This window comes from Lissotriton helveticus, chromosome 6 (assembly GCF_964261635.1).
Source record: "Lissotriton helveticus chromosome 6, aLisHel1.1, whole genome shotgun sequence".
NCBI classification, from domain to species: Eukaryota; Metazoa; Chordata; class Amphibia; order Caudata; family Salamandridae; genus Lissotriton; species Lissotriton helveticus.
Window position 1 is genome coordinate 1,389,253,207 of NC_136067.1, and position 16,629 is coordinate 1,389,269,835.

The following is a 16,629-nucleotide window of genomic DNA, read 5'->3' on the forward strand; positions in this document are numbered from 1 at the left end:
ATGACAGTTATTCGGAAGATCTGCGCCAGGAGTTGGCCAAAACATTGGTAAACTTGAGCCTAATCAAATTCAAAGTCCCAGTGACTGGCTAAAATACCAAGAGTTCCTCCCTTTTCAAGCACACTTGTGATTGTGCTGGCATCCGCCTTGCGGGAGCGAGCAGCGGCGGCGCGAAAGCCATATGTTCTCAATTAGCACGTGCGCTGCTGCTCGCTCCCGCAAGGTGGATGCCAGCACAAGCATGAGTGTGCTTGAAAAGGAGATGACCGATTTCTAAAGGTCATCTCCTAGAGCAGGGCATGCGCGCTGCTTAGGTGAGACCTAAAAATGGGCCATTGACATTTAAACCCCAGCGACTGCTCTGCATGGTTCACACGAGTAGTTGGGAAGGCCAGTTAAAGGCCGGCCTGTCCCAACTTCAGTAATTAAGAAGAGCCTCCATTACCTCGCCCATTTCAAAACAGGGGCAAGAAGCAATAACAAAACAAAAGGAGCCATTCACAGCACAAACCCCTGATTCCCACAAATGCAACAGAGAGTTCAGGAGTCAGGGCACACTTGGGAACACTTGGGGCAGAAACTATCTTACATTATATCACCTTCGGGAGAGGTATACTTAACAATATAAAAAAAACGACAACCTATATGCGGGAAGATGCATGTTGTAGGCATGAACTGTACATGATCTCTCTCATGACCCGACAGCACTGATTGTCGAGAAGCCCTCCCCAGGTGACACATGGCCAGTGAGCTCGTGCATTGCCAAACTGAGACGGCTGGTAAGTAGTGCCTTGTAGGCCCAGGCACAAAGTTCTACCAAGTGCTCAATGGTGACTGACCAAACCAAGTCACTTCACTGGCCAGTTTCTCTGGGGCAATGTGTCACCCTGGGAACTATGCAAATGTAACCCCAGTTAAGAGCAGTGGTTGGGCACTCCCCAGCTCCCAAATGAGCTATGAGGGGATCCACTAACCTCCCTGATAGAGGAGTTGAGGGATGTTAGGCTCTATTGGCATGTACACACTGGTGAAAGATGCATGCATCACCTACACGTTTGAGCACCTGTCTCCGTAACACAGTTGAATACTTCCCCCCTGTGAGTCCTAACACAAAACTCTCCACCATAACCCGAGGGCACAGAGTCCGGTACAAAATACACAACTTTTGACATCTACTTCTAAAGTGTGCAAGTAACAATAGTGGGACTTGTCGATTCTCATTGACCGAGGTTACTGGGAAAGTTAAATGCGCTGAGAAATGTGACCTTTTGGGACGATAAAAAGATACGTTTCCAGTCGTAAAAAGTAGACGTGTCGAGTGCGGGTGATAGCTGCTGCGGTTGCTTAAGTAGTTGTGTCTATGGCGAGTACGGCATCCATGGCGAGTACGGCAATTCGGGTTTGAGAGCAAAATATTTTTCCCGTCAAAGTTGTTTTTATGCACGTACGTGGACGTCACCGAAAAGTAAACTTTACCAAATATTGCAGGACTGGAGTGAGAATAGTACATCTCCCTGTTGTCCTAACCAGACCACCATTTGCCCCGTGGTCTTATCTGAGGTTAGGGCTCGCTGCGCTGGGCTACTTGGAAAGGAAAGATGAACCAAGCTTGAACAACAGTTCATTATCTCAGGGACTCCCCTGAATAGACACACCTGAGCGCTTTCTCAACATAGACAACACACGTTTAACACAGTACATGACATGACACTATAGATGTGTGGAGACTCATTATCAGGTAGTGCCTAGTGCTTGCTCCTGAGCAAGGGTGCTCTACATCTAAAATTATCGCTCCCTTCTCCAGAAATACAAGTACTCTCCCTTTTAAATTAAAGAAGTGCAGGTACCCAGTACCTAACCGTACCTGCCCAGTTAAGCTACCGGCTTAAAGCCACACAAAACACGAGGTTCAAGGTGGACTCAAGGGCATAGTGACCACGAAATCCCCTTGCACCCCCCACCGTCAGCGTGACAGATACACAAATGTAGATATTCAACAGCAGGTAGCATTTAACCCCCCTCAGATGCAGGCATCGTTCTTCACGTGCCACTCTAGATCTGCACTTATTGCAGTCCAGACTGCTGTTTACCAAATCACCTCAGTGAGATACAGGCATACGTGGTGAATAATAGGTTTATAAAAGTACACTCTTCCCTGCAAGTCATGTTTTTCTGGCGCATGAAAACTGAGAGGAATTAAAAAAACAGGTTGTTTTAAGCAGCTTTTTGTAGTTTAGCGGGGAAGCGATGAGATTGGTGTTTCAAAACAGAGCATATTTTGTGTTACATGCCTATCATCCTTCTGTTCCTGCTGAAAAAAAGCACAATACTGCAAGGTCTCGTGTTGCTGTTGCAAATAATGAAGCCGTCAATTATGAGATCTGTGGCGATGGGAGCGGGGGTGGGGGGTGCGCGGAGTTGGATTTAGGATAAAGATGGACCTTGCAGTTGAATTTATCTGAGGGGGAAATGCTACCGTCGTTTTTTTTATTAATAATTGTCAACAAATCATGGAAATGTATATTTCCAAGTTTACCTTTAGTAGTAAATATAGATCCTGCGTCGAGAGCACAGCCCCGACTACGACCATGTTTGCCCGTGACAAGGCTATTTGATATATGATTATAGCCGTAAAGTGTTATACTCTTCAGCAAATCTGGGAAGGCTCTCCACTGAATTCCTGCAAGTAAAAATTGCACCCAAGAGAGAGGAATTTTTAGATTTAGTGCAGCCTGCCCTTGCAAGGAAACTATATATTCAACTAAGACATGGCTGCCTCCCCATTGGGGCATTGACTTCTAAATGGGCTGACTCAGAGGAGGGAACCTGCCCAGCATGCAGCAATAGTACAGAAGATATTGCACACGTTCTGTTCTTCTGCCCGGCTTATAGTAAAACACGCAAATGCTGGTTGACACCGCTGTGCAGGAACCTGGGACTTAAACAGTGCGCACAGGCCTGTAGAGTTCTAACATATGACACGGCCCCTCCTATTGTCTTTTCGGTTTCCCGCTTTCTATATGGCATGTGGCGCAGAAGATCTATTTTTACTATAAGGAAGTAACCTGGACATTAGTTCACCTTTTGATAACTTACTGTTTAATAACTTTTTTAAGTGTTTTATTATTGGATTTTATTACTGTGCTTGTATATATTTTATCTGCACTTTTATGGTCAATGACCGAAATAAAGTTATCAAAGAAAGATATAAGATATATGATTTCTTTTTGTTGCTTCTCATGCAGGCTTTAGTCATACCTGTCTTTGCAAAAGTCTTGTTGCGTTTTAAGTGAATAATGAAAAGGGCGCGATATGACGGGTGTAAAGATTGAGGTATTTTAAAGTCCCGCTTTAACCTGGCTTATTTAGAAAAAGAAAACAAAATCACTTACACTTTTTTGTGAGTAATGCCACACCGAGCAAAAGTAAACAACGTAAATCATGCATGAAGAAAGTGTGAAACAGGTCGCGATCAAGCCCAGCACACTGTAGTTGGGTTCAGCAGAGGCGGGATCTGTCAGGTGTGCTTGGCTGACATCAAAGGGGAGACAACTGGCCTTCAATAATATTTTTTTTTGTGATTGCGAAAGGAATACAATCAAAAAGCCTTACTACTAAACCAAAATAAATAAATTCCAGTCGCGGGGCACACATCCTCCAAAACAGTATGTTTCTGCTTTAAGTAGATAGAATGCATTACTATAACGCATTACTTCATACAGCGTCTCTCGGCGTTAGGGACATAATTATTTGTTGGTAAGACCCCCACGTCTCAAAACCTGTATTGAAATACACATTTACGGGAAATGAGTATATTTCATAGTCGCACGCTTGGTGGCAGAGTGTTGGAAATATGTTCGGATATTCACCGCAAAGTGTTCTCTTAAAGAGTTATTGTGTCTTGAAGGATGCATTCGGACATTGTTTCTGTCCAGGTAAAATACCAAAAACACTTTACCAATATTATCATTATTCCAGCATTAAACTAAGTCACAAATTGTAGTATGTGCGTTTCAGTGCTGGCCAAACAGGTGAAAACCCCGCCATTATCTAAACCATTAAATTGACGTGGCGCTCTTCAGAGACTGTGCACCTAACACAAGGATGGATAATAGCCCCCTACCTCTCAATGCGCCCCCCCCTTCCACCCAAAGCACACACAAACACTTACAAACACACGTTCAATCTCTATCACTTTAGTGACTCACACATTTACTTTACCTGGAACAGATATCGACTTTAACAGCCTGAAGTTCTTGGCATGGCCAGAAGACATGGCACAAGCTCAAGCATTAAAAAACAACCAAGCCATTTTTTGTACTAAAACATGTTATGTATCTGCTCACTCCCTAGTTTTATTATTCAGTGAGCCCAAACAGTCATAGCAGTAATATATCGTAGGCATAATTTGTGTGTATAAATAACTGCCAGAGGACAAGGCAACATCAAAATAATTTACTAACAATGCTTAAATATACTTTTGTTACTTAGCAGAAAATGCATTGGTCGGTTTGGCGAATATTTGTGTAAAACAGATTAAATCACGCAATTTGTTAGTTTTAAGCGCTTTGGAAAAACTAATGGAACTTTGAAACAATGCCAAAGCTGTGGTTTAAAGAAATCTTCAACAGCAAGACAGCAGTTAAACCAGACTTTAAAAAAAGACCAACTCTTTTAAGTTGGAGGCATTGCTTTGTGCTGTAGTTTCTGTAAAAGTCTGTGACTGGATAAAATACCAAGTGTGCCTCCCTTTTCAAGCACACTCATGCTTGTGCTGGCATCTGCCTTGCGGGAGCGAGCAGCGGTGGTGCGAGAGCCATATGTTCTCAATTAGCACACGCGCCGCTGCTCGCTCCTGCAAGGTGGATGCCAGCACAAGCACGAGTGTGCTTGAAAAGGAGATGACTGATTTCTAAAGGTCATCTCCTAGAGCAGCGCATGCGCGCTGCCTAGGTGAGACCCAAAAAACAAAAAGAGGGTACTGGATTGTGAACAGTACAACTGTCAGATGAGGTCTTAGGCACTTGTAAATGGTGATGTGAATATGATGTGAATATACACGTTCTGCAGATCTAGCAAGTAAAAGTAAATATAATCTCTGTATCAATGGCAGAATAGTTGCAAGCTTACCTTGAAAAGTGGTTGTGATTAGATAAATATGTTTACTCAGCGTAGGTGCAGAAAAGGGATGTGAAGGGAGTAAGGGATAGTTTAGAGGAGGAGTGAAAGAAAGGATGAGAGACAGACTGCCTTGCAAATTGTGCATTGTAAAAATTCATTTATGTAAAGAATTGATTGGAGGCCTTTATTAATCCTTGCAAAAAAAGCATTTATTTGCCATTGATAAACCTTTAGAAACATTCATTTCAAAACCCGGAGGTCAATAAGATTAGGATGTTGTAAAGAAGAGGTTGTACAGTTTTGCTTTAGACGGGGGCAGAGTGCAAGGGATGATATTGGCTTTGTAGACCATCCACAATTGCTAGAAGTCAACTAGATAAAATGTACTAGGACAAAGAAAATACCCAAAGACATGGTGGCCTATAAAATACTGTCTCACTTACCCTTTCGCCAGTGTAAATTAGCAAGCTGTTGTTCTGTCTTATCATTGCCTCTGTGGAGGGCCAGAGTGGCTGCTGAAATGGTAAAAAATTGCATAAGGCAAAATGTACACCAAGGCCCACTTCCATTATCTACACAACACCATGCCCATAATGAAAAACCCTCATCAAAGTGTTTAGCAGCTCCCACGTTTATGAAGATGAGTTTATCTACCTGATGGAATCTCATAAATTGTATGACAAGCAAGTGCATGTAAATGTAGAAATATGACTGTGGTTAAAATTAGCAAGCCACAAAATATCCAATGTGTATGAAGATCTATACCTATTGAACGTATTTACACTTTATTTGTAGGTTGGGTAGGTGAGGGAGTAAGTGCCAGAGAATCGAATGGGGAACCTAAAAGAAGAGTGACGTCTAATCCGCCTGGCCGCCTGGCCGCCTGGCCGCCTGGCTGCCTGGTAGGAGCTCTAGCCCAGAGCTCCCAGTGCTGGGGATCCCTGTCACGGATCTATCCCTGATAGCACCCATCTACGCTGAGGAAAACAAGTAACTGGATTATCTACAAGTAACGGGTTGTAACACAAGTAACTGGATTTCAAAACAGTTTTGGATTTACTGAATGTTACCTGCAGTTCTGGCGGCTGGACTCCTGCAGATCTCGTTGGAGCATCGACGGAGCACTGGAGCATCGACGGAGCACTGGAGCAACGACGGAGCCCTGGGCGGCGACTGGACCCCTGCGGATCCCACTGGAGCACCATCGGAGCCCTGGGCGGCGGCTGGACCCCTGCGGATCTCGCTGGATCATCGAAGGAGCCCTGGGCGGCGGCTGAACCCCTGCTGCTCGCATTGGAGCATCGTCTGTGCCCTGGTCGGTGGAGGCAAGCCTGTTATGGTGGCTGGCGAGGCTGCCCTCAGTGCGACCTGCGGGGCTTTTTGAGAGCGCCGGTAGTCTGCCCATCAGGGCTGCAGCCTCTGCCGTGCAGCCCGGGATCTGCCCCTTGATCGGCAGGAGGGCACAACGCGGAGGCTTGACGCCCGTAGCCCTCTGTGGGACACTAGCGCCTGTGTTGGTTGCCGCGACCGGGGCGGCGGCGGTGTACCGAGGGTGTCTGGTCTGCCTGGGACCGCCGCCGCGGGCGCTGACACCCTGCATGTGGTCTGAGTGGGGTGACTCGGATCAAAAGACTGGTGCCCGTTGCGGGTGTGCCTGCATTCGCCCACTGCCTCAGTCTCCCTCATCATGCTGGCGGACCCCGTTCTAGGCACGGCGGGGGTCTGCGGAGGCGTCCTTATCCTTGCACGCATCGCCTGTGCGCCCTCGCCCAGCCTGTAGACTCGGACTGGGCGCAGCGCTCGGGACCTGGCACGAGAGGGTCATAGGGGAACACTGGCGTCCTAACGAGGTGACTCGGTGTCCTTCCCCACCGCCCCCCCACCACCCCCTCAATAACCGCATTGGAGAGACGGGGCAGGAGCTGAGCCGAGCCGAACGAAAGATAGGAGAAATGCCGCGAGAAATACTAGAAGTGCGCAGCCCCTGACAAAGCACTCGGAGCTGCCGCCTGCTGGAGAGAGAAGAGAAGCCTCCGACCTCGACGGCGCGATACTGCAGGCCCCCTGCTGCCACTGATACCCCGGGAGCAGTCGTGCAAAGGTGGATGCTACACTGGCAAGAAATGAATAGAAATCGCACTGGATCACTCCGGCTAGACTTCTAGAAGCCTGCAAAACGCTACTGCTAACATCAGCACAACTACTGAGCAGAAATCACATACAGGCAAAAGACTTTACAACAGTTCTTAAAAGTGGCCATGCACGCACATCAAAGGTCCAGCAGTCTTTAAACACTGCAGCTGTACCCTTTTGGCTTGATATATTCATCACTTTGCTGACAGCATCAACGTGTTTGCTCAACAGAATCTACTAAAAGGTATTTATCTACCCCAATCGACTATTCACATTTTCTAGAAAAAGCCTCCTTTGTACAAAATGGCGGGGGCCATAAAACTGTAGCAATAAATTCCCCCAACCTGTACCGCCTGTACCACCGCTACTCACGAGGCCTCTCAGTTTAACTCCCCCACACAAGACCACCAAAACAGAGATAAGACTCCCTCCCAGCAAGCCAGAGCTGGGCTTGCTCAAATAGAAACTGAAATAGCCCTTCCTGGTCTTAAAGCAACAACAACTGACAGAGGACTATCAGCTATATCTCCCCTATTTGGCGGCCATTTTAGACTGATATTTCTCTTTCTTCGGCGGCCATCCTGGACTAGTCACTCTCACTTCTTGCCCAGACCCTAAGAACTGACTTTTCTTTTTATCAACTACCGTACACCTACATAGCTCTGTATCTAAACACTATAATTAAGTATCTGCCTTTTATTGCAGTACTGTATTTTTATTTTTAATTTTCTATTTTTGTATTTCTACTTTATTATACACATTTGTTGTACTTCTATTTGTATTCTGTGCACTGCTGTACCCTGTACCCACGTCACTTTATCTTCACTTGTAATTCACCGATTACTACCTCATATATGTGTGATTAAGTATCTGCCTCTTATCGCAGTACTGTACTCCTACCTGTACTTTGTAGAATTTTTGTACCCTGTACCCATGTCACTTTATCTTCCGACTATTACCTCATACATGTGTGATTAAGTATCTGCCTCTTATCGCAGTATTATACTCCTACCTGTACTTTGTAGAATTTTTGTACCCTGCACCTATGTCACTTTCTCCTCACAGGTAATGCACCGATCGCTACCTCATATTTCTTTTGGATGCTCGCTAGTGTCATTTATGACTCAAGCAGCCTCTGTCTGCACCCATACTCTGTTAGTATTATACTAGTATTTGTATTTGTATTGTATATGTATCTTCGTGCGATTAAGTGACTGCCCTATATTGCAGTTTTATACCTCTACTAGTACTCTATACACTCGTAAACTGCACCCATTTCACTTTTCCCTCACCGGTTCTGCACCAAAACGCTACCTCATGCTGCACCTATCTCACCTTTATCCCTATCATTCACTGTTCGCTACCTCATTTATTTGGTTCTTCGATGTCAGCTACTTCACGATGTTGCACTGACTATTTCTACCTCATCCACTTCGTTTATTCATGTAAGCTGCACCCAGCCACTTTCTACACCTAGACTACACCGCTGCTACCTCCTACATTCTGATGTGTAAATTTGATTCCACCTAACCTGTTCTACCTCTCATATTTTGTACATGGTGTAAGCTGACTGCTACCTCGCATATAGGATACATTATGTAAGCTGCACCTTCGCACTGTTTGTTCCGGGATGCACTGACTTCTACCTTTTATACTTTTGGTCACTCGTTAGTGTCATTCCTTTGCCCTGTAACCAACGGCTGACAGTTTTTATTGTCGTCCTATCTCCTACACCCAACATCACAACCTTTCTAAAATGGAGCTCAACGGCAAGCACACTTTTAGAATTAACTACCCTTCCACCCTCACCAAAAAAGCCACTAAACGTTTTAAACATAACTTCTTGAGGTCGCACCCTGAAACACCCTTTACCGACACCTACTTCTCACCGGGCAATGGAGCCCTGAATACTGATATCATCTTCCACACCTCACGCAGAGCCCAATGGAGAAAAGCGTTCCTAACCCTACTCACCGTCTCCGCCACCAGGAAAACAACTCATGGCCTAACTCTCTCTATCACACCTTCCCACCTCTTCCCTGGCAGGACTACCATTACTATCTACAATAACGGGATTGTCCTAATTCAATCCACGGACAAGAACCTGGAACTACTAGACAACCTGTTCCCCAAGTTCAAAGAGCACCTCTCCAAGCTGCGGACCCCCACCCAGAACTCCACCAGCACTATCACCCCTGATGTCGCAGCCCCCACCTACAACACCTCTACCCCCAGCACCCCAGTAAATGGCCCACCTGCTGTTAATGCCCCACACTCCCCAAGGACAGTCACAAATGTCTCCACCTCTTATACTAGCCGCCCCTCGAACATGACCCCTTTTACCCCCACCCATACCCCCCCCATCCCTCTCCTCCCTGACATAACAACCCCCACCCACAACACGCCACCATCTGAACACACCACCGCTCGGAGTTTACCCATCCCCCCACCCATCCCCCCCACGGCAGACCCCTCTCCCTCCCCAGCTCCCTCCCCACTCTCACCCATGACACTCTCACACCTGACATAACAACTTTCACCCACAACACGCCACCACCTGATCACACCACCATTCGGAGTTTATCCACCCCCCCTCCCATCCCCCCCACGGCGGACACCTCTCCCTCCCCAGCTCCCTCCCCACTCCCACCCACGACACTCTCACCCTCCCAACAAAACATACAGAACATACCGCCTCCCCTACCTTAGCATCCCCCTCTCTCCCACCTCCTATTCTCAGCCCTCACTACCCTCCTGTCTCCCCCACTGTCTTCAGCCTTCACTCACTCTTCCACTCACCAGCACCGTCTCCCACTGACGGCACTACCTATGCCTCCCACCCACCGCCTTTACCGCCTACTTCACCCACACCCCTCGCCCACAAACACGCCCACACTTTGAATGCCATCCCACTCATTAGCACCGCAGAACCTTCCAACAACGCTGGTATATCCCCCCCTCGATACCCTGCCCGCTTTCCAGCTCACTACTCAACCAGTCACCAATGGCTCTCACCACCAACCCCATCCCCAATCCACCTCCTGACCTGACCTTATCCACCCTCCAACAAGTCAAAGAGGATATCCTACAAATCAAAAAAGATGTCCACGCAATCAAAGACCTTCTCTCTTCACAGCCTAGTCTACCTCCCACCATCCCTCTACCCAACAAATGACGCACCCTCCCTACATACCCTCGCCTCCAACGACACCCGCGCTGGCCGACTATCCCCGTTCGCAATAACTCCCACCGCCCCCGTCATGTCCTCAACCCACTGTCGGACCGCGACCTATGCTCTCTCCTACGCTCTTATGGCCCAGGTCCGGTAAAACACATATCCAACATACACATCCCCATACCCACAATTCTTACAAACCCTCTCAGGCTCCCAACACTCAACAACAGAGGTTCCGTCCCTAACAACCTCAGCAAAGTTCCACTCACTCTAGAAAGCTCGACCACCCTTCTCTCTCCCAAACTCAAATGCATCCTACTCAATTGCAGATCGGCCCAGAGACACTCCTCCGACATCGCTGATCTCGTCTCAGCTATGGATCTGGACCTAGCCATTCTAACGGAAACGTGGCTTACTGAAGCTTCTACCCCGATTATGGACATACTAGTCCCCCCCAATTATCACATCATTAGGCTGGACAGGTGCCCTGGCAAGACGGGCGGGGGAATTGCATGCATTTTTAGGAGCAACCTCTCCGTTACAAAAGTCAACTCCCCCTCCCTTTCCTCCTGTGAACTCCTCTGCCTCGACATCACCAGCGAGGGCAAACAAGTTTGTGCTTTACATCTCATCTATCATCCGCCTGGTGACAATCTCATATTCACCCAACAACTCATGGACATGATCACTTCCAATGCCGGTTGGCAGACCACCCAAGTCTACCTGGGTGACTTCAATCTCCACTGGAACGATCAGAAAGACACAGTGGTGAATAGTCTCAAAACTTTCCTTAATGCGCTTGACCTCACCCAAATATGCGATAAACCAACACACGACAAAGGCTCGATACTCGATCTCATCATTGCCAAAGAGAACTCTACACAACTGGAGGCGATCCGACCCTGCGACTGGTCAGATCACCACATTATCACCTTCTTTATCAATGAAAAAGTTAAACCTAACCCGGCTCAACCAATCAAATCCAAAACATGGAAAAGGGACATGAAGAATCTTAACCCCTCTACCCTGCCTCCCCACATCGGCAATCTCCTCCTTCCCCCTTCAGGTGCCTCGGATGTTCAATCACTGACCGACCACTACCTTGACTCTATGAATACAATAGTCAATGAAGTCGCCCCACTGCAACTGAAGAGAGTCTCCACCAAAATTTCTAACCCCTGGTATGACGATAGACTCAATGACGACAGGCGTACTATGCGAATGGCAGAGCGCACCTGGAGATCGGACCCTTCAGCACTGCACCTCAAAAGGCTTAAGAACAAGAGAAATGCCTACTTCAGGAAAATAAAGCGCACAAAGTCGAACTTCTTTAGCCGCCAGTTGGACCAAGCAAAAAACAGGCCAAGAAAGCTGTTCGAACTAATCAAGACCCAAACAAAGACACAACCCTTACAATCAAACAGCACAACAAGCGACACCCCACACTGTGAAGCCTTCTCTGCTTTCTTTAAGCTAAAGTCTGACAACATAAGAAATGACCTCATCATGGATGTAAGCCGATTCCCCAACCACACCAGAATGTCTAACAATCAACCTAAAAACAAGGCATCATGGCTGTACTTCGACACCTACTCGGAAGAAGCAATACACAAACTGCTCTGCACCTTGAAGCCCTCTAATCACCTTACAGACCCTCTACCTGCTAATGCTGTAAAAGACGACACACAACTTTACCTAAAGCTACAATCCCCGGAAGATATCAAACATCTGAATTCCACACTTATTAACACTCAATCTTGGCTGGCCGATAATCACCTCAAACTAAATGCTCTGAAAACTGAGTTCCTACTCATCTCACCCCCGGCAAAAATTTCCACCACCCAAACCTGGCTCAATAATTTAACAGCACTCAATGTCCAACCTACCATCGTGGACTCTGCGAAATCCCTAGGCATCACACTCGACGCCAAGCTCAACATGCAGCAGCACGTTAGCAAAGCCACAAAAGGAGCTAATTTCCAAATCAACACACTGAGGAAAATTAAACCTTTCCTCCCTGCCGAAGACTTCCAAACTGCTGTACAAGCTTTAGTCATCCCTCGAATAGACTACAGAATTGTGGCCCTCAGCGGACTCCCGCTATCCACAACAGCACCCTTAAGAGCCTCCCTGAACGCTGCCGCGAGACTCATTACTGGCTCAAGAAAACACTCGCATATATCCCCAGACTTAAAATCTCTAAAATGGCTGCCTTTTGAAGCCAGAATACAGCTAAAAATTGCAGTTATGACACACGCGGCCGTGCACCACAATGCACCCAACTACCTCGCTCAAAAGTTGTCTATATCAGGAGGTTCGAGATCCAATAGAAGTACAAAAAATCTACTCCTGAAACCTTGCAGATTCCGGAAAGAGAAAACATACAAGCGCTCCTTCTCAGGAATGGCACCCAGGATCTGGAATGAGCTCCCTCCTGAAACCAGGCTTATCTCCTCCACTGCACTCTTCAAGAAAGAGGTGAAAACCATCCTTCTGGCCAAGATCTCCTGAACCTTATAGGTTCTGGATCAGAGACTCTGCACTGCTCTGTATCACTGTTCACCTTGTCCTTTGGCACTATACTTCTACTTGATGGGGGTCACTATTACGCTACTCTCTTAATACCGACCAATATACGATACACTCTGGTTTACTGATTCACTCTCCCGATGCCCCCACTCAGTGTTCTCTCTACACTAAGACACTGGTATAAGCCATCCACACACCCAAGGTGTACCTGAACACCTCTGTAGTGGGATCAATGACTGGTGCCGTCTTATATTACTTGTTTACCTGTTTGTATATTGATATGTATTATGTATGGTATTATTATCCTACCACGTCAGTGACTATTATACTGCTTCCATTATCTCTGTTCATTCCTACTGCCCCTACCCTGTCATTGTGAAGCGCTCTGATATCTGTAAGGATCTTGTTCGCGCTATATAAAACTTTGAATAAATAAATAAATAAATAAATAAATCCAGACATAAGCGGAAAGAAGAGGAAAAGGGAAAGAATTTGCCAGAAAAGAAGCATAGTGGAAAAAGTGGGCTTAATGACAGTGCAACACGTGGAGATACTAAGAAGATGGTCCAAGTTTTAGAGGTATTATTGGTTGATGTGAAATGCTAGGAAAAGCTTTGTTTAGAGGCTGGTCAGGTTAGTTATGGATTGGGAGCAGGGTGTGGGAAATAACATTTATAGTGGATCCAGTGTTAGAGAACATGCATAGAGGGCAACTGAAACACCCAAATACCTGGCTCCTATTACTCTATTAAAATACGTTTTGACTTACCCATACTCTTCCAGCAATATGATGTGGGGTGCTCAAAATCAATGGAATGCTCCTCTGTCTCATGCGGTGTCTAGAAAGGCATACAGGAAGCTGTAAAGAATCCAAAAATGACTTCAGCAAAGATTAGGGTCAATCCAGCCTCCACTAATGAGGCTCATGTTCCTGCTCTGCCCACAACTTTGTATTTGAGAATATCAAATTATTAATATTGTCCTACCATTTTATAACAAAAACATGCTTGCATATATATGTATTATGTGTATATCATCAAGTTATACACACACACATATACATATATGCATCTATAGATATATACATTTATATATAGATATATTTTTAAATATATTTCTATATGCCTGGGTACATGCGAGCACAGCAGCTAGCCAAATATTCACTCAGTATGGCCCTTTCTTTTGGGTTGTGTATCCCTCTGTTCAAAATACATCTTTGGAAAACCTCCCTGGGAAATAATGAAGTCCACATAAACCTTTTTAGTATTGCAGGTTTTGATGAGTCGAAGCTCACTGAATCCCATGTCATGTGTTTTCTTGCACCTGAATGTGTATTGAGAATGTGTGAAGCTGCAACAGTTACCAAAGTCTTCTGAATATGATAATCTAAGAGTTTTCAAAAGACTACAGACTAGATACACATTGTGTGATGTGCGCATGTGTGTTTTTTCCTGAGATTTCCCTAGCATTCCTGTAAGACCTTGGTAGTCCAGCGTCATCTTATGAAGCTTGCAGGATTCCACAAGCTCCTCAAGTGACTGGGCCTAAATCAGCAGAGATGGAGGAGGCTTCTTATGTACCAAGGAATAGTTATTATGCATTAAAAGTTACTCTGGCAGAGTAGTTCCATTTATTATGGCAGGTTTGGGTGCAAAGCTTAAACAATGGATTGAGCTTTTTCTCCGGTACTTCAATGCAATCTCGATTCTCGACCTCCCTACCAATCTAGTCCATGACACATTTCTGGTCTATCAATACTATGTCCTAGTCTTATCATTTAGGAGCAAAAAGATTAAAATGTAGTCAGTAGATCTTGGTAAGAGTGATGGTAGAGTTTGGTGGCTCTGGCAGAGGGCATCAAATTAACTGCAGATATTTCTGAAAACCTTGTATTCCAAATCTTGGATCATAAAAGGCATCATAATTTTTTTAGACTTGTTTGTACAATATATGTAAAGGTCACCTTATTTCTACTTGCGAATGACATTAAGATGGGTGCTGCCACTAAATATGCATTTACAAAGCCAGGTGGTGATGAGATAAACAGTTTCAAAGATTTGCTTGGAATCTATAATGTATCCAGAAGATTGTGGTGTCTTTTATATTGAGAGTGTGAATGGCTAGTTCAACTGGTAATGTTGGAATCAAAAAAGAAAGAAACAGCAGTGATTCACATAAAATCTTTCTCATACATTTTGGCTATGAGTATATGGTAGTATTGCACAAACTACGCTGTCTTGAGAAATATACATGGTAAATAGTCATCTATTTAGAGAATCAATTAGTAGCCTTTATTAACCTTGATGAAACAGCATTCATTTGAAGTTAACAAACCTTTGGAAACGTTATTGTCAAAACTCAAAGAACATAAAGATGTAATCATTGTTGGGTAAAGTCCATTGAAGGATGAGGCAGTAAGATAAGACAATGTATGTTAGAGCAGATTGTGTAGTTAGTTATAGAGAGAGACAGGTGGCAAGAAATTATTGTTTTTTTCTACTACGCATTCATAGAAACTAAAAGATAAAATGTTCTGAGGCAAAGGAAATACTCAAACACATGGTGCCCGTCTCACCCTTTCGCCAGAATAAGGTAGGAGGCTTCGGCTCTCTCTTCTTATTGTGTCTGCCGGGAACCACTGTGGCTGCTGTAAAGGTAAAAATTGCATTAGGCAAAACATACTTTATGGCCCAATTTCACTTTCCACACCATACTCCACCTCCATGACCACAATGAAAGACTCTCATCAAACTTTTCAGTGGCACCCAAGTTTAAGTAGGACCATGATCACACAGAGTTTGTTACCAGCAACCTAGTTTCTAAATAATCATGTGAAGTAGGAGATGACAATATTATTTAGCCATGATACCCTTAAAGGTTTAAAGGCTTTAAAGATCTCCAGTGTCTGAGCAGTGTATTTGGCTAGTTTGCCTATAGACATTCCATGAGTATAAATAGACTGCATGAAGTATTTTTCTGGCAGACAAATAATACACGCAAGTTTGTTTAAAGAGAAATAACACAAAGGATGCATGTTCACCTTGTTAGGCTGTAAGGGAATGGACAAGTTCATAGCCAATGCAAAGAGGTTGATCTTAGTAAAATATACTAATTCAAAACAACAAACTTAAACTTGTAAGATTAATGAAAGGCAGATAATTTTCCAGAGAAAGGTGAGGATTCTCTTTACATGTGCAAAGTGAGGCACGTTTTCCTAAACATCAGCCTACCTATGCAGTGTGTGCTATTTATTGGTACTACACTCATGCATCTTTGTTCTTTTTTGTAATTGCACACTGATCTCACTGCCCATATGCATGTGTTCACTAATGATGAAGAGTGTCCTAAGAGTTCTGATCTAGAGCTGATTGTAAGGTATTATCCACTATTGCCCACTGCAAAGTATGTTAACATTAGGTAATACCATGTGCTGAGAGCATAACCCATTAATTGACTACCATGTATGTGAGGGGATATGACAAGGAGAACAGGAAATTGGGAGCTTTTACTACTGAGCATGTGGAGAATACATCTATTAACACCCCTATAGGAAGGCCAAAAAGCCGATTGCAACTGCTAGCTTCCAGATCTTCATTGAACCTGGAACACAGGCAAATAATAATACTTAGTGTGATCATTCTACTGCCTTGGACTAGCTGAGTCAGTTTTAG

The 16,629-nt window shown here is 45.0% G+C and overlaps 1 protein-coding gene across 2 annotated transcripts in view; it reads right to left on the reverse strand.

Annotated features, from left to right (window-relative positions):
• LOC144761751 (uncharacterized) overlaps positions 1 to 16,629 on the reverse strand; it is a 1,311,126-nt gene that overhangs the window by 1,231,049 nt on the left and 63,448 nt on the right. For both annotated transcript variants that reach the window (XM_078647002.1, XM_078647003.1), the window contains exons 8-10: positions 15,534 to 15,605; positions 13,728 to 13,817; positions 5,565 to 5,636 (exon numbers count right to left, since the gene is read on the reverse strand). In XM_078647002.1, the coding sequence (XP_078503128.1) occupies positions 5,565 to 5,636; positions 13,728 to 13,817; positions 15,534 to 15,605 (234 nt within the window). The remainder of the gene's footprint in view (positions 1 to 5,564; positions 5,637 to 13,727; positions 13,818 to 15,533; positions 15,606 to 16,629) is intronic.